Raw genomic sequence first — 19,155 nt, 5'->3', positions numbered from 1 at the left:
TCGAAACGTCGGCTATAATTAAAACCGTTGTTTTATAAGTAAACCGATGACCGAAAACGCGCCTGTAATTGCTAATTTCTCCAATTAACTCTTGAGGAATCACTTTCGATGGTCCTGAAAAGGACCGTTTGAATAATGGACGAATTTGATGGATTCATCATGCCACGCAATGCGTGTTGGATTCCTCCGCGCTCATTACTAGGCGTCGTCGAAAACTGGCCCGACGCTTGCTGCCGTGGATGAGATTCCTGGTGCTATCTGCCGAGAGTTATCGCAGTCGATATGCGGCTGCTTGCTGGAGATGACATCCACCTCCTTGGCCGATCCAACGAAAATGAAGACAGAAAACAGAGGACACAGCTTTTATACCCCTAGATTAGCATATGAAGCTCCTCCCATTCGGCTGGCTTTCCAGTTTATTTCGTTTGCATGACCCGCCCCTCATGCTCCAGTCGCATCAAACGATTAATCAACCGAGAAATGAGAAAATTTCCATTGAACGGATAATGTAACCAAAATATTAGATGATTCAGATCATTTTTATTTGAAAAATGTTAGAATTAAAAACTTTTCACGCAAAATGGTCCGGATATGATAATGCGTTGCCAAAGTCCACTGCCGGTCAAACTCATAACTCTTTTGGAAAGATTTTATTTGGTCCTGGAAAGGACCGTTTATATTATGGACGATTTTGATGAATTCACCACGCCACGCAATGCGTGTTGGTTTTCTCCATGCTGAATGCTGGAAGCCGTCGTAAACTGACCCGCCGCTTGCTGCCTTGGATGAGATTTCCAGCCGAGCCGAGTCGTCGCTGGGTTGGTGTGTGCTGCTGTCGTACTGGAGACGCCACCAACCTCCTTGACTGATCCAACGAAAATGACGAAAGAAAACCGAGGACAAAGCTTTTATACCCCTAGATTAGCAGATGAAGCTCCTCCCATTTGGCTGCCTTTCCAGTTTATTTTGTTTGCATGCCCCGCCCGCATGCAGCCAGACGCTTCAAACCATTAATCATCCCAGAAATGAAATATACGAATGGTCTTATTTGGAAAATGCGTTGTGGAATTCCAGGTGGAATCATTAGTGGCCGGCTTTATCATTGTTGCTGAGCCATCAATCATTCAATATTTCACTTTTTTGTTGCACCACGCTTTTCCCGATCGATGATATTAGGCCTGGAATCTGGAGAAAATTACATGAATTCACCATCCCACGCAATGCGTGTTGGGTTTCTGCGCGGTGAATGCTGGGCTACCGAAAACTGACCCAATGTTTGCTGCTATGGATAAAATTAATGGTCGGCTTCACTTTTGCTGAGAAGCGGAACTGTCTTTCACTTTTCATAACTCTGTAGGAAAGATTTTCTGTGGTCCTGAAAAGGACCGTTTGTATTATGGACGATTTTGATGTGATCCTGCCATGTTAGTTTACGCCGCGTTGAATTCTGAATGCCTTCGAACACTAACCGGCAGCTTGCTGCCGTGGATGAAATTCCTGGCCGAGCAGAGTCGTCGCTGTGTTCGTGTGTGTTGCTGCCGGGCTGGAGGTGACACCAACCACCTTGACTGATCCAACGAAAATGACGAAAGAAAACAGAGGGTACAGCTTTTATACCCCTAGATTAGCAGATGAAGCTCCTCCCATTTGGCTGGCTTCCAGTTTATTTCGTTTGCATGCCCCGCCCCACATGCACCAGACGCTTGAAACGATTTATCAATCGGAAATGAGAAAAGTTTCATGTAACGAATAAAGTAACCAAAATATTGGAAGATTCAGATCATTTTAAGTCGAAAATGCTATAATTAAACAATGTTCCACTAAAAATGGTCCGGGTAGGATAAAGCGTTGCTAAATTCCGGATGGAACCAATGGTGGCCGGCATCATCATTGTTGCGGGGCCATCAAGCATTCAATCTTTCACTTTTCGGTCACACCACACTTTTCCTGTTCGATGGAATGAAATAATTATCTGATTCACAACTCTTGAGGAATAATTTTCGATGGTCCTGAAAAGAACCGTTTAAATATTGAACGATTTTGAACAGAAAATGACATGAATTCATCATGCCACGCAATGCGTGTTGGTTTATTCCTTGTTGAATGCTGAACGCCGTCGAAAATTGGCCCGCCGCTTGCTGCCGCGGATGCGAATCCTGATGCTATCAGCAATGCGCCGCTGTCACTCAATCCAAATCGAGGCCCCGAGGAAAGAAAAGCGACGCAACTCGCAAATTCGTCCGTCACGGCGGGTCTTTCTGTGGATTTTGCTGCTGCCTCTGCCACCACCGTCGATCAATCCAATTTTCGAAACACTTCCCTGGTCTGCCGCGTTAGACGGTTAGAAGGTGAATGTGCAACACACCCTTGCCGACAACCATCGATACCGAGCCGACACGGCCGCCAAAGAAGAATGAGCGAAAACGAAGAAAGTGGGCAGCTCTCGTTCGATGCGTTCACCTCGAGACGACAAAGGCAAATGAGGGAAGATGCGAAGAAGCAGTAGATTTTATATTCGACGGGAGCATCCAAAATGTGCTAGATCGTGATTGGCTGGAATAAACATGGGTTCACTTTTCCCAATTTTTCAATAGTTTGATATTGAAAAACAGCAAATATTATTATTGGACATAATTGGTGTAAAGATTTGCAATCGATTGGTGCCAAAATTTTGAAGATTCAACAAGAAATGACTGAGTTATTAACGCTCAAAATCTCCACTTTAAACGTAACGCGGCCGATTTCTGAAAATTTAGAATGACACCCGGTATAGAAAAGAGAGACGTAGTCCTACGTCAAAACCAATCAGCGAGAATGACTTAGCATTCAGGTGTTTTGCTACCTCTTCAACCAAAGGTTTCGATTGAGATGTACCTACATATCTTGTGCTAATGCAGTTTTTGCACAGAAAAAAAAACTCGTCACAGCTTGCGAATTTGATAACAATCTTTGCGTATTGTTTCCGATTAAAAAGCAATCTATTCGAAGTTTTAATAACTAATCCATCATCGTCTTTCAAAGCAACATCCAGACTGTCCGGTCCGTTCTTTCCCAAAAGCTTCACGGTCTATCTTTTGTCGGCGTCATCGTTGAACACCACACCACCATAGTCCACCGGAGAAGCGGAAAAGTCCACCCCAACTGATTTCGAGATCGCTGCTGCTTGAATGCCGCTCGCTGCTAATCACGATTCACGATCTACTCCAGTGGGTTTCCTTTGTGCCGCCAGCAGGCCCGGTCGGCCAGCCAAGCCCGCCGCGCTGCGTTGTGTGGAGAGTAAGGGGTATTGACGTCAATTGCCAAAGGTGTCAAGTGCGCCGCAGTCGAAAATGTTGTGCATTCTTCCAACGAGAGAGGAGTGCGGAAACTCAGCTATTATTAGCACCGACTTAAGCAGGTACCGTTAAGCGGGGATTAATTGGACACCTGATTGTTGACCTTTCCCGAAAAGGCGTATTCATTTGTAACATTGAACAAACTCTACTAAAGTGAATTGTTATTGTCGTATAGCCTCATTAGGTAGTTATTATCAGGAAACATTGAAAAAAGAAAAGGGAATCGTTTGTCGAGATAAATCAATTGAATAAGAGTTATTTATCATCTAAAGATCACTTCTTACGGGTCAAAATCATGTTGCAAACGCAAGTCAGCTGCTGATCAGTGTCGAAACGTCGTGCAAATAATAAACCTTGTGTTGTTTCGGTAACTGGGATCCGTGTCTGGTTTCTTCGCCGTTTGGAAAAATGAAAAGAAGTGCTCGATTCCCAGAATCATATGGATCAGAGCACGCTTGTGGAAGTGCGGATCTACTGGAAACAGATTTGAAGGGAGTTTCCAGTGCTCAATAGAGACGTCGGAACTTGGAAGTTCCGGGGTTACTCTGGGAAGTATAAGGAACTCAGCGTTAACGGAAAAGGTCTTCTTTCTTTAACGGATCTCGATGTGGATGGACTCTCTAGCGTTCTGCGATTGCGCACCGATGCCTTGGACGAGAATGTTTGACTTGCTGCGCTTCAGCCGTAGAAGTTGGGCCATCTTCTCAGTGATCAGGTTTGGCTGTGAAGCGGAGTCTAAAAGAACACGCGCCAAGTGCTCCTGGCCATAGTGGCCAACAACAACTACTATCGCCGTCAGCATAGAAACATTCTTTTAGACATCTTGGATAGGAAGACTACAGGTGGTCTCCGCCGGTTGGACGGATGTGGCAGCCGAGAAAACAGAGGGTGTTGGACCGTCGTTCGTAGAGGTCAGGCTCACATTCGTTGAAACGCGAGCACTCTATCTCTCTATTCTTGGCGTAACGTCCTCATTGGGATAAAGCCTGCATCTCAGCTTAGTGTTCTATGAGCACTTCCACAGTTATTAACTGAGAGCTTCCTCTGCCAATGACCATTTTGCATGCGTATATCGTGTGGCAGGCACGAAGATACTCTATGCCCAAGGAAGTCAAGGAAATTTCCTTTACGAAAAGATCCTGGACCGGCCGGGAATCGAACCCGTCACCCTCAGCATGGTCATGCTGAATACCCGTGCGTTTACCGCCTCGGCTATATGGGCCCTCACTGTTGGACGCAGTTTGATCGGAATTGTCTCCGAATCCGCCATAAAGGAGGGAATGGTGACGCCTTCTGCAGAACCTGCACGTGTATTTCGATGAGCAGTTCCTTGAGAAATGGTCAGCACGGAAACAGTTCAAGCAAAGCCGGTTAGAGTTGACCAATGCCAAACGATTAGCAGCACACATTTTCTCAAATTTCGCACATTTCACCAACGGGTGGCGCTTGTCGCAAGCATAGCACTTGCTGGGAGAATTGTCGACTGCTGAGCTGGCCGAAGGTTTCATCTGAGCAGATTTGCGAGCGGCCGAAACATGAGCGGAAGTGACATTATGCGACGGAGGATTCACATGGTTCACGGAAACGGACTCAAGAACGTGGATGCGGCAATGGAGGAAATCGATGAGAGCCTGGTAGGATGGATCATTCGTAGTGGATGCATGGTCTTCCCATGCCTTTAGAGTGTCATTCGGAATGCTCCAAGATCGTGCTCCACGTATCCACTGCTTCCCCTAGCTGCCGTAGAGTCTTGGTGTGCCGCTCGAAGTCATCAACGATCCCGTGCAACGAAGTCGTCGTCTCCTTCTTCACTCGCTGGATCTCCAGCATCGCTTGTAGATGTCGCTTCTTGAGGAGGTATTCGTTCGCCAGTTGATAATTGGCAGCACTGATCGCGAACGACTCGATGATTTGGGATGCCTCTCCGGTAACTGGCGACTTCAGGTAATGGAATTTCTGGAATTCGAGTGGATCAATGCAAGAAAGGTGTCGTGGAACGCCAACCACTCCTTATAATCGCCGTTGAACTTGGGCAGGGTGATCTTCGGAAGCTTCAAACCCTTAAGACTGGAGGAAACCGTAGGAGGGGGGGATTGGGAGCACCGCCGAAAGGCATAGGAGCAGGCAGTTTAGACAACAGACCAGCCTTAATTCTGAAACACTGCCCTTTAAAGCCAGAACGTACCTGCACGTTTAGGTTCACGCCTTCGCTCGACTCCTCGATGCCTTCAAGGACATCTTGGATGTCCTCGAGCTTCTGTCGAATATTGTCGAGGTCGATGACCCGCAGCTGCACCTCGAGCCTGTCCCGTTGAATTGCCCCGCTCGTCCAAGCGAAGCCAGTAGGGATGTACGCCGAAGGACTAGCTGTCGTTTCTCCTGCTCGGTTGTCATTTTGGAATGAACTCACGTACGCCAACGATTATGCGATGGAATTTCCGATAGGGCAACCGCTTCCTGGGAAAATTAAGACCAGTAGCCCTGGGACGGATATTTAAAGCGCTTGGAGAGGTACGTACCTTTTCCAAGGCAACATTGTGCCTTGAGATATTGATCAGCCAACTGAAACAAATTGCTTTACGATGACCTTGCTTTCATCGGCCAGATTGCTAGCGGATGAAGAAGTAGACGCCTCTGAATCGCTGGGGGCGTTTGAGGACCTCGGACACAACTGAAAATTTTTCCGATGGCGTAGAAAATTCTGGATTTGGTCCGCAAGCCAGCCGTTGGAAGTCACTGGCGATGGTACCGTTGCCCAGACGGGCCAAACCGCGGAAGAAGAAAAGGAAAGACGCAACCATAGGCACACCAGCGAGAGATAAACCGCTATTGGAAAGCTACTAACCTGTCACAGGCTAGTTTAGAGCCTTGTACTATCAGACTGCCAACCGGAACAATCAATTTTCTACCAAATCATTCTTCATCAGCCAGTTTCTGTACGTTCAAGCCACAAACCCAAATGAGCTGCTTGGGATGGAAATCGTTTTGTAGCTTGGCTCGAGTGTCCTCCGGAAGCAAATGCCAAAATCATCCAGAAATGGCAATGCGAGCCGTATGCCAACGATTAACGTGTGTACGACACAACGGAAAATATGTTGGATGGTGATACTCAAATCTTGAATTGAGGGCCGCCTGCCGGCCGTCGGGAACCACTGATGGGGATATTGATTGCGATGCCGTAGAAGAAAAAGGAAAAAAAAAACAATCTAAAGTGTACCAGACGAGAACGGAACGGAGTTAGAATTCCACTAACCTGCGAGAGGTTAGTTTCTAGCCTTGAAATAAAATTCCAGAACGTTCTGTCCTATGACGAACGGATCTTGCTCAGTTCAATCAGCTACAAGAGCAATGACTGATGCACATTCGGTGGTTCAATTGTCCGATTGTCTCAATGACGTGTTCTTCGTTTGTCAATCTCCAACAATACCCATACAAATCATTATTTGCTTTCTTAGAAATTACGTCAAACGTCAAATGGATCATCATTGCAAACTAATGTACGTCAGAACAGATAAGTACCCACGTCATTCAGCAAAATGGGACGATCCATATGAATATGAAGGATCATTTAGTTTGTCGGCGTTAGATAAATGCGGTAATGGACGTGAACTCATCGGTAATTCTTTATTTTAATGATTAACACCATAAGTTATGAAGTGGTATTCAAAATATGGTTATGTTTACTCTGAAAACGATCGCTCAATTCGTAGTTCAACTTAAATCACGCAAGGTTACGAAGAAATTGATTTGATTGCTAGTTTTAGAACGCGAGCGATTACAATAGGTGACTTGCAAAAAATATATTTCAATCGATTACTACCTTCTTTATCATGGTAACCGAAAATATCTTCGCATGTCACGAATAAGTTATCTATTCAAATAAGAAAATGCGCGTCATTCTTCGCATTTCCTACATATAAAAATCACACAAAAAACGATGAGATGGCAATCATCCCCATGTATAATTACTCACTTCAAAAATTCCAGCTGCCCATCCGATCGTACGACTAGACGGTAATCACCGAAAACCCTAAAAAATCAAAACACGCGCAAATCTTTTCTTGTCTGCCTTGCTCACCTCTTCCCCAACCAACACGAACTAGCGAAACGATCATCGCGGCAGCAAACGTTGACCTACAACAAAAGCGATGCCGAACACCACACGATCGTCGCTTTTGTTTTGGTAGCTTTCTTCGCGTGCTTGCCCGCCGCCCGGTGCTACGTGACCGGCGAGAAGCGTCGTTCGTTACTATGGCGACGACGATCGCGGCGGTTCTCCACCCCGCAGAGCTTGGAGACGAAGCAAAGCACTCGATCGATCGCGCGATCATCAGTGATGACTTCAATGCGAGAGCAACAAACAAGCCGGTCTCACTCTCTACTCAAGTTGTGTGAGCGGACGGGATGGTTAGCACCAACCATTCTCTCTGCTGCGAATGTATTTACAGTGGCGGATGAAAGTATACATACATAAAATTCCATTTTTGAACATTCTTATAAAGCACAGCTTTAATTGAGTATTTTTTTACACAATTCCTAATAATAAAAACATTTGGTTTTCAGTCACTAGTAGCATTAAGTTGTGATTTCCCGTTCGGTACATTCGTACCGGCATCGCCGTTCCCGATAGGTTTCTTTTCCGGTGTCGACTCGAACAGTTCCCGCAGGGCCACATTTGAAGGCAGCTCGATCAGGATGCACAGCAGCGTTCCGAAAAATAGCGTGTACATGCAGACCGTCATCATGTATTCCATCTGAAAACAATTGAAAGAAGATCAATGAAGGAATTTCTCGAATTCAGTTAATACCCGGTACTTACAATCACCCTCATACTGAAGAAGATTGGCTGTTTGGATGAGCCTACAATCTGCACTATCACGGTGAAGTGGATCAGATAGAAGCTGTAGCACAACTTTCCGAGCACGATGAAAATCGGGTGACTAAAAAAGCTCCGGAAGCGGGACCAACTGGTGGCGAGAGCCGTCCGGACTTGGATCATGGTGCACAGGAGTCCCCAGGCGTGTTTGAACCAGGTGGCGTAGATCGCCAACAGAAGTGGCGGGATCGAAGATTGGTGTAGAACCACCCACCAATCGGTAGCCAAAGTAAAGAAGTACATGAACACGGTGATTTGCAGCATGTTGAACTGCAGCCGAGATTTGAAAAACTCTTTGCGCGACTCGCGGAACCGATGGTACACGAAACCGGCGATCATTCCGGCAAAGTAGATGGTGATGTTCATGTGAAACGGTTGATAAAGTTGGAAGTATGGGTGACCGAAGTTGTAGTTGTCGTACAGCTTGAGGTCTTCTGTCATGACCGGTGGGATACGACGTGTGTAGGCAACGATCGTGGTAATGATGATTCCCCATGCAAAACCAGCGGCAAGAATGTATTTCTTCATGAATGGCCATCGCCAGATTAACATTAGGCAACCGAGGGCAAATACGAACAGCTGCAGATCAGCGGCCAAGTACCACGATTGAATAAGACACTGAAAAGGAAGGGATTAGGGATTAGATACATTTTCAACGTTGAATGCAGGGCATAATACAAACCGGTTTATCGGTATCGATGTAGTTGTTCAGAAACAGCAGATTAGTCCACCAATTTTGACGACAAATGGCTCTGGATTGTCCAACCGTTAGCTGTGCCAGAGGTCCGTTCATGAATCGTCGATTGATGGAAGTTTCCAGCAGCATGATGAACAGATAAGCCGGAATTATTCGGTACAGCCGTGCTCGGATCCGTTCCCAAAAGTATTTCATATCAAATTGAGGGTTCTTCCGAATGTGCTCCAGAAAATTGATCGTCAACAGCATTCCAGTGATGGAGAAAAAAGTTTGTACGTAGTTCTGGAATTCGGCGACATAATGGATGGCGGCCGGTTTATAGACCATGCGTTCAAGGTCGTCCGGATTGCTCTTGGGGGCCTTGACCAAGGCCATAACGATGTGAAGCGTGACGATGCGATGCATTTGGATGAAGCGGAACGATTCGAGGAAGTTCAACTCCTTACGGATTTCTGTGTCAGGACTATCTCCTATGCGTCGGAGGTTCCGAGGAATGGAGAAAGCGGAGAGCAGCCGGTTGCGACTAGTGGTATGGGATTTACTGAAGTATTTGTCCGGATATCGCTGGGCCGATTGAAGCGACAAGTCGAACCAGGTTGAGTAGCAAACCAGGAGTATGAGTATTGCTACCACGGTGAAGAAACATATTTCCAAAAAGTCTGAAAATTATAAGAAAATGCTGGGATTAGAGAGGTTACATTTATTGTTTGGGTATTACTCTGTGACTGAACAGAGCAAGTTAAAATAAACAAAGGCATTAGTGATTGTATCCAAAATCTAATGAATAATAACGTAATAATTTCCATGTATTGTTCCTTCTTCAAGGGACAAGCAGGGTAGCCCACACTTTCATAAAACACATAAAAATCCGAAAAATGCAAATTCCAACCACCTGAATCTGTAGTTTTGAACTTCCAGAAGCTACGGTCAAAATTTTTACTGAAATCGATTAAGTCTAAGGAGACGTTTAACAAGGTTGAAGTTTGTATGGGGAAACTTGACCGTTTGCAGAAATCACATATTTGATTGACTTCTATCGATGACAAAACAACACAGGTGTGCATTCTCGCTACCCAACTGATTGTACCACCACCCAATGTGAGCCATCCAATTCGAACCGAAAATGCTTCATTGCCAGGAGGTAACGGATCTTTCGCTTCGCTTCAGCCCAATCGGCGGTATCTGGATTGCTTATTTTCTGTCCAAGTTTCGATACATTGATCACTACATCTGGCCTCGTGCTCGTGTTGAACGCTGTTTGTTTCCACTAGTACCCACATATAAACACGCGTCTGCAGTCACAGGACAAATCCTTCTTCAATCTGCTTTCGATTGTCCGGATTCAGGTTCGTTCGGGCTGCTTCAACCCGGTTATGCTATTATGCTGGTAAACCTCGCTGGGTATGCATGTCTATCCCTTCATATGTGCACTGTTTCCGTCCCTGTAGATAGGCCGTTTTGATTATGACTTGCTTCGCTTAAAATTTACGATGAGTGGCAATGGTTAAGACAGAGAGAAAAGTTACTTGTTTTGCCTCCAACTGAAGCCTTGAGTGACCAATGGCGCCTTGTAACGCGTGACACGCCAACAGTGTTGGGAATACTCATTCACAAAAAAATATACTCACTTGCTCTATCTCAGTCCAGAAGCATGCTATCAAAAAATGATGTTTGAAGGGGTTTTAGATTGTAGTTTAATCTTAAAGTTTGCCAAATAAAGTAAAGGTCGCAGACGCATACCAAAACCGTGAGAGAGCTGTGAGCACAAGGTGAGTATAAATTACACGAATTTTACTCACCTCGTACTCACAGTTCTCTCACAACTTTGGTATGCGTCTACGACCTTTACATTATTCGGCAAACTTTTAGATTAAACAACAATCTAAAAGCCCTTCTAACATCATTTTTTGATAGCATGCTTCCGGACTGAGACAGAAGCAAATGAGTATCACTCTTGCAAGTGAGTATTCGCAACACTGCACACCAATGCTCATCCAGCTTCTCTTTGAACCGGCGGCCTTCCGTCGGGTCCCAACGGTTCAGGTCAAATTCTGACGATGCGGTTGCATATTTTTACCCATGATTGTCTTCCATGAATCCCTCTCGGATTCATTAACTATCTTGTTGTTCGTTGTTGGTTCAGGGACATGCTGGTCATTTCGCGGTATCACTACTGTGATGTTATAGGGTCTGGAATCATTTGGGCAGAAGCACCTATTTTGGGCATTTGCTGATATAACTAAGTCAATTTCAAACCAATTGACTTAAATTTTTGCACATGGCTAGATACTCTGCGTATCTGATCGTGTCTCAAAAATCAAGTCAATCGGTTTAAAATTGGCTGAGTTATAGCAGACGTGCCCAAAATAGGTGCTTCTGTCCAAATGGTCCCAGATCCTACTCTATATTGGACCACTCAGATTTTCGCACAATAGTTTCGTTGAGGTCTTCTCGATCGAATTCGTTGCAGGTTGCGCACGACAACATGTTCTCTCCATCTCCACCTCCATCAGAAAATCGCTTTCTGGTACATTGGGTGCCACTTGATTTCGATGGCGCAATAGGAGAGGCCAACGAATTTAGGATGCCCTCTTGGATGTCCTCGTAGGACAACTCCTCTCAGTACCGGGGTGAATCTACTCCTTTCACAGGCCCGTGCACAGTAAATGCGACAAGGGATGGGTTTTTCCCTTATTTTGGCAAAGGGTGGAGGGGCGCCTAGTGTATGAAACATTGGCAAAGGGAGGGGTTTAACCCCCAAAATTCCACCCTTGTGCACGGGCTTGCCTCTTCAACAAATTTGCCGTATAGTCTGATGACCAATTTGTTAGCGATCAACTCGATGAATCAGTACGGCTTGTAGATATAAAAATAGCGGAAACGTCATTTCCTTTACTTTATCGCGTTTACTGTGGCTATCAAGTCGCGTTGGTCGCATGGGCATGAGAATTTCGCTAGAAAATTTTGACAGATTCTTCGGATGAAACCGAGGTTACCATAATTTAAAAAAATCATACATGAATGCAGGGCCGGATCTAAGAGCGCGCCGGGAGGGGGAGGGGTCAGGGAACCCCACAAAACCCTTTTTTGGTTGCTAACATTAACTTTATTATTCATATTGTTCGAAAATAAAGAAAAATAAATGCTCATCTCTCCGAGGGGCCCCCACAATCCTTAATTCGGACCTGTGTGTGTGTGACTTTTTTACTGCTCTTAAGTATTTTGTAGTTTTCATTCTAGATAAATCAATCCATGGACCAGTGAGTTTGTGGATCTAAAACCAAATTCATATCGATAGTCGGCTACGATGGGATGTCCACATACGAAAGGTTTTGTCAAGTTGCTCGTCGTTATGTGGAATGCTGCGAAAATTGTCAAGATTTGTACCACAACACGTACTTCTCAAAATCTACTTCGCATTTATACACTCTCGTTACCAGTACGGAATCGCTATCTGGGGTTCATCTTGCAACACTCACCTCAAGGAAGTTCAAGTTCAACAAAACCGCTGCCTTAAAGCAATATTCAAGCTACCCTTTCTATACCCGACCAACGATCTGTACAGTACCACGGAACATAACATCTTGCCGATACGCGGACTGTTTACCAACCAAATATGCACCATCATGTTGAAAGTCGTCAACCAACTGAATCTTCACCACAACTGGTCATTCAATGCTGCTACTGACCAATACCCGACACGTTATGCTCATCTACTTCAACGAATGGGATTTAGAAGTGAAATAGGAAGAAGGCGCTTTCAGAATGTAGGGCCTGATTTGTTCAACAGTTTACCCAATGATGTGAAAAATGCTGCTTCAATTTTAATTTTTAAGCGAAAACTAAGAACTCACGTGAAAAACAATATCATGAATTTCATCATACGTTAGAGATTTGAATTTTTCCCCTATTTTTAAGCTAAATTTGTTGTATAAGTTATGAATAAGTTTGTAAACTTTAAGATGCCATTATGCTAGGAAATTCCCAGACCCTTTTAAAGAAACTTTGTTTCAGTAGGGTCTCTGAATGTTAGTACAAGTGTTATACTATCTTGAAATAAATAAAATGAATGAAAAAACCAAGGGACCAAGGAGTTACTTAGAAATTACTTATTAAATTTCTCTAATAATTCCTTAAAAATACTGTAAAAAGAAATGCGGCCATAACTGAGTATAAAATTTTTACGACTTTTTCTGAAATTATTGCAGGAACATTTTTTATGAGTACCTCCAAATATATCTTCAGCAGTGTACGCAGAATATGGCACCGCAAGCGAAAAATAGGCAACAAAGAAGGCACGGCAACAACGCTTTGTTTTTTCGTTAGCAGATAATGACAAAATCGCTCCCGAGTTTGTTCACAACAAAAACGGTAGGAATATTTGTCTCGTTCTATTCACATCGTGATTTTCGCATTGTTTTACAATTGAAATTCGACTCTGAGGATGGCAAGAGTCTTAATTCGTCCTAATGCTCATGAATTCGATGATGTGGGTCGAAAATTTCAGCAGAAAAGCTGAAATATCGGCACACGCACGGCAAGCGATATTTGTTTTATTGCTCTCATCGCTTGACATGCGTTTGTTGCGGAGCGCCTTTGTTACCGACATGCACCGCTTAGGACAAAGCGTTTGTTTTTCGGCGTGATCCGTTTTTCGTACCCTGATCTTCAGATGACTGACAAGCAGGGCGCGGAGGCTGAAACAGGGCGCGGAGGCTGAAACATGCCGCATTTCGTCGTTCCCGCGTTTTTGCATTTTTCTTGTGTTTTCGTTCGTACTTGAGTGGAACGCTGATGGAAGAGTGAACGGTCGTCGGTCGTCAGTGACAAGCAGGGCGCGGAGGCTGAAACACGCCGCATTTCGTCTTTACCGCGTTTTCGTATTTTTCTTTGTGTTTTCGTTCGTACTTGGGTGGAACGCTGATGGAAGAGTGAACGGTCGTCGGTCGTCAGTGACAAGCAGGGCGCGGAGGCTGAAACTTGCCGCATTTCGTCGTTCCCGCGTTTTCGTATTTTTCTTTGTGTTTTTTGTTCGCACTTTGTGTAAACGATCGACGATGGCTCGGTGGCAAGAAACCACATTGCCCGCATCGTGGTGCTCGTGTTCGTCGTTATTCCGAGTTCGGAAATGCTAGTATCCAAGAGATTGTTTTTCAGTGCGTCGGGTATTCTCGCTTATGTATTTTTTTTGGATTCTTCGATGGACGATCGGAGAATCAACGAGCGGTGTGAACGAGTGCACATTTAATATGGTTGGACCGTTTGCATGCTGAGACCAAAGCCAAACATAGAAAACCAGCTGGTCAGGATTACCCGGTGAGTTCGTTCCTTATTACTTTTTATATTTGAACATGACATATATGGGGATTTCGGAGGGGTAGCCTAAGGAAGTTAAATGAACTGGTTTCCGGGCAAATGTTCGTGGGGTGGCCAGACTTTGTCACGAGATAACAATTATCATGTTGCTTTCCGAAGGTCTCCAGTGAATTTAGCTTACCCTGCTACAACAAACCATCAGGTAGATCATTCCGTTCCGGTATGACTCTGCAGCCATAGGTAATCCTTGCGCTGATGGTGGGTACACAATCATCATCATCATCATCATCATCATCACCTCCAAATATATCTTCAGAAATTCCTTAAAAAAATCCTTCAATATATTTCCAGGAATTCATCTAGAACTCTTCAATATATTCCTCCAAATGTTTGTTCAGATATTCCTCCAGGGTTTTCTTTAAAAATCATTTCATGTAGAAAACAGATTGAAGAGGAGCTTCTCTTCAAGAGGAGCAGCACTTCACATTAGACGTGGGTAACTCACTCGCGAATCGACTCAAAGAATCGATTCGCGAAACCGAGTGAGTGAACCATGATTCTTTTCAAAAGAGTTACGATTCACTTATGTTCATTACGATTCCAACGAGTTGCTAAAAAAGTTAGATTGGCAGCGCTCTTAATGATGATTCGACGCAGAATATCGTAATCTTCACCAATTGATCATTTTTCATTCTTATATTGTGTGGCCGGCTCGCACGAGTGAGTCGATTCTTCGATGGAATGAAGGAAAATCTGTGGATCCTGCATTTTACTAACGTCATGCTCAGGCATTTGTGTATATCGTCCGTCAACGTCCGTGCCATGAAACCACATTTTCTTGAAAACTAAGCAGGAATATACGAAAAGGAGTCGGCTCACATCGAAAATCGACATTTTTTCTTCAAATCTCGGAAATGAGTTACTGAATCGATCAAAAGAGTCGACTCTTTTTTTAGAGTGAATCGGAGGCGATTCACTCTCAAAATTGAATCAGTTTTCCCATCTCTACTTCACATGTTTCATCAGAGATTCCTCCTGGGGTTACAACATATACTTCTCTTGAGAATTATCGAAACCTTTCTGTAGGAATTCTTTTAAAAATTATCTCGAGGATTCTTAAGGAATCCTTTCAGAGATTCTTCAATAAATTCTTTCTTTTTGCCTTTCTCGTACACTAAGTGTACTGGAAAGGCTATATGTTCACTCCAAAAATGACTTTTTGATAGAAGGCCCGGAGGGTCGAGTCACATATACCAATCGACTCAGCTCGACGAATCAAGGTGATGTCTGTGTGTGTGTATGTGTGTGTGTGTATGTGTGTGTGTATGTGTGTGCGTGTGTGTGTGTGTATGTGTGAGTGTGTACAAAAAAAAAACTCACATCACTTTTTGGCAGTAAATCTCAACCGATTTTAATGACCGACGGTTCATTCGACGCGGAATCTGGTCCCATTGTGTCCTATTGAAAATGGATCAGATCGGTCCAGCTGTTCCGGAGTTATGGCCATTTAGGTGTCCCGGACCGGTACCCCTGGAAGGGGCCAGACATGAAAATGCAACAAACCCATGCATGCGACCCATCAAACCACGGCATTTACGATTAGCTGATGAACGGTAAGCAGGAAAATAGTCTCAGTCCATATCTGAACCGGTAGTGTTCCGGAACCGGTTCTGGGTGTCCCGCCGGAAGGGGCCAAATATCAAATTGAACATAACCCATGCATGCGACACATCAAACAGCGGCTTTTTCGACAATTTGATGAACGGTTAGCAGGAAAACCGTATCAGATCATGTCTGAACCGGTAGTTGTCGGGAAACGGTCCCGGAGGTCCCAAAGGAAGTGGCCAAATATAATAGTGAACCAAACCCATGCATGCGACACATCAATTCACGACTTTTTCAATAACCTGATGGCCGGTTATTAAGGAAGTAAGCTCAGACCACATACGGAACTGCCGGTTGTATTCCGGAACCAGTTCCAGGTGTCTCGCAGGAAATGGCCAAATGTAGAAGTAAACCAAACCCATGCATTCGACACATCAAACAGCGGCATTTTCGATAACCTGATAAACGGTTAGCAGGAAAACAGTATCAGACCATATCTGAACCGATAGTTGTCCGGAACCGGTTCCGGAGGTCCCGACGGAAGTGGCTTTATATAAAGAGAACCAATCACATGCATGCGATACAACAAATACCAGCTTTTCTGATAGCCTGATGACTGGTTATCAAGGAAATAGGCTAGGACCTCATTAGGGACTGCCTGTAGTGCCGTACCTAGTTCCGGATGTCCCTCCGAAAGCGGCCTAATATAGAAATAAACTAAACCTATGCATGCGACACAGCAAAGCGCGGCTTTTTTGATAACCTTATGAACGTTAACAAGCAAACAGGTTCAGACTGGTGAAAAAAAAATTCTACGCATATGGTCAAATCTCAACTGTTACGTAGTAATTCAACTTAACATGTTTTTGACTTTGCTTGCCTCAATCTGGCTATAATATGAAAATAGCCAAACTTATCGCAGCCCGCATTTGAAAGATTATTAAATTTTCTACCAAAAAAGATCTTGGAATCTATTGGTTTAGTTAGATAGCTTAGTTTTCTAAAGCAAATAAGCAAAACGTAGTGTTTTGCCTTTCTCATATACTAAGTGTACTGAAAAGGCTATAGTTGCACTCAAAAAACGATTTTCGGAAAAAGGCTCGGAGTTATGACCATTCCGAAGTTATGACCATTTCAGTGATCCGGACCAGCACCGGTAGAACTGGCCGTATATAAAACTGAATCTAGCCCCATCATGCGATACATCAAACTGCGGCGATTTTTGTAACCTTTAACATGGTTGACGAATTTTGTGCGGAAATCAACACTGGAGACCAGAAGTTCCACGATGTCGGCCTAAAACTCAAGATGACAGCCAAATGTTCAAGATGGCGGCTCCAAATTCAAGATGTCGGCTGTTTAATAGAGTTTAAGGCTCTTAAAGCATGCTATATGGGGATATTTGACATGGGGAAGATGTCTGGACTCCTAAAATGGCGACGAGAACATCCAAGATGGCAACCTTAAATCCTAAATGGCGGCTTCAAATTCAAGATAGCGGCTTTTTCTTAAGCGTTTGAGGCTCAAATATTAAAAGCCAGATAAACGATATGATTTCTGGTATCATGAAATGGATTTCTGTTAATTGTATGTAAGTGCGATGTTCATCAACATTTCATATAAGTTTTATTGCAATTATGTTTCGAAGGCACGAGAAAGGAGCCATCACCGCTAGGTGGATTAATTAAGGTTTTTTTTCTCGGTGTTTCGCCAGGAATACCTTAAGATTTTGTTTTAATTGCAGTGCAATCTTCAGTTTTTTAGGCATTGCTTCAGAGTTTCCATCTTAAAATTCAATTTCTTTAAAAATTGATTTTGGTAATTTCTTCAATTACTCTTCCATATTTGTTTAAATGTCTGCTGCTAAATGTTTCTTCGAAAATTCCTCTGAGCTCTAAGGATTGCTTCAAAGATTTTTCTCCACTAATATATTTTAGTCTTTGTAAGAAATTCTTCCAAGAAATCTCCAGGAACTCTGCCAGGACTTGCTTCAGTGCTTCCTCCAAGCATCCTTCTAGAAATTTATTAAGAGTTAAAATGTATTCAATAATTCCTTCAGTCCTTTGACTACTCTTTCAGGAAAATCTAATCTTTCCAGGCAATTCTTTGGAAATTCTTTCTGGGAACCCTTGCATAGTTTCTCTAGTACTCATGACATTTCATAAAATATTTCCGTAAAAATCTAAAAGAATTTTTAGAAGCATTTCCAAAGGGATATCAGGAGATATTTCTGATGGAACAGCAAAATAAATTTAAAAACCTTCTGGAGATTTCTTCAGTTATGCCTGATGAAATCTTCATGTGATTCCTGGAGAACCCTTGGAAAAATTCCAAAAGAAACGAAATAATAAAAAAAACATTTTAGATGAATATCTGAAAAAATAAATCCATGGAAAATTTTCTTAAGAAATGCCTTTCTGACATTCATGTAGAATTTCTTAAGCTACTGAGGCAGTCTCAGAAGATATTTCTGAGGAGATTCCTGAGACAGTTTTAAAAGGAATACGTGGAGGTATTTCTGATGGAATCCTTCGGAGATACTTTTTTAATCCTTGAAGGAATATCTGAAGTTCCTAAAGAAATTCCTGAAGGAATACCTGGAAACACGCTTGGTGGATTTTTTTTATGAGAATTCATAATAAGTATTAAGAATAAGTCCCGAAGAAATCCTTTACCAAAAATCCTGAGGAATTCATGAATCTCTTCTGGAAGGAAAACACTTCAGCTCTGCAAAAAATTCTAGAAAAACTCATGAGAATTTTCCAAAGGAATTTGCTGTAAGAATATCTAGGAATTATTGCATTAAAGTTAAAATACACAAAAATAAAAACAAAAAAAAAATCTAGAAATTAATTCTGAAGAAATTTCAGAATTTATTCACGACTCGGATTCGTGAAAAATTCCTAAAGGTATACTTGGTTCAAATCCTGTTGGAATTTCTGAAGAAATACCTGAAGCAGTTGACAGCCTTCGCTCACAGCTTTCGGTCGTGTTTGCATATCGCTCCCGTACATCGCTTTTCTTCCATTGTTAAAATGAGCTCTATTCGAAAAAATAGTCTAGTGGTTGATTTTAGCGTTCTTCCTACGCGACCTGAATTAAGTAAAATCGAGTGTTTCCTGGAAAAGGAAATCAAACTAAATCTCGCGGACGTAAAGTGTATTCAACTACACAACACCCGCAACTGTGTCTTTATTGAGATGATAGACAACGAAACGGCGCTGCGGTATGAAAAAGCGCACAATATTCAACGGTCTATTGTGTGCAATGGCAGGCCGTTCAAGATCCCCGTGTATGTGGATAGCGAGGCTGTTACAGTTCGTGTG

The 19,155-nt window shown here is 43.4% G+C and overlaps 1 protein-coding gene across 1 annotated transcript; it reads right to left on the bottom strand.

The window, feature by feature from the left end:
* Window positions 1–6,723: 6,723 nt before the first annotated feature.
* Window positions 6,724–18,857, bottom strand: LOC109413261 (nose resistant to fluoxetine protein 6-like). The gene is made up of 4 exons (XM_062843721.1): window positions 18,842–18,857; window positions 8,894–9,567; window positions 8,155–8,829; window positions 6,724–8,089 (listed from the first exon to the last, which is right to left on the bottom strand). Exons 1-4 carry the CDS (start codon window positions 18,855–18,857, stop codon window positions 7,895–7,897), a joined length of 1,560 nt encoding a protein of 519 aa, XP_062699705.1. The 3' UTR covers window positions 6,724–7,894.
* Between the last annotated feature and the right edge of the window lie 298 nt (window positions 18,858–19,155).

Source organism: Aedes albopictus, unplaced genomic scaffold (assembly GCF_035046485.1).
Source record: "Aedes albopictus strain Foshan unplaced genomic scaffold, AalbF5 HiC_scaffold_492, whole genome shotgun sequence".
NCBI classification, from domain to species: domain Eukaryota; kingdom Metazoa; phylum Arthropoda; class Insecta; order Diptera; family Culicidae; genus Aedes; species Aedes albopictus.
The sequence above is the reverse complement of the archived record's forward strand: the minus strand, read 5'-3'. Positions and strand labels throughout refer to the sequence as shown.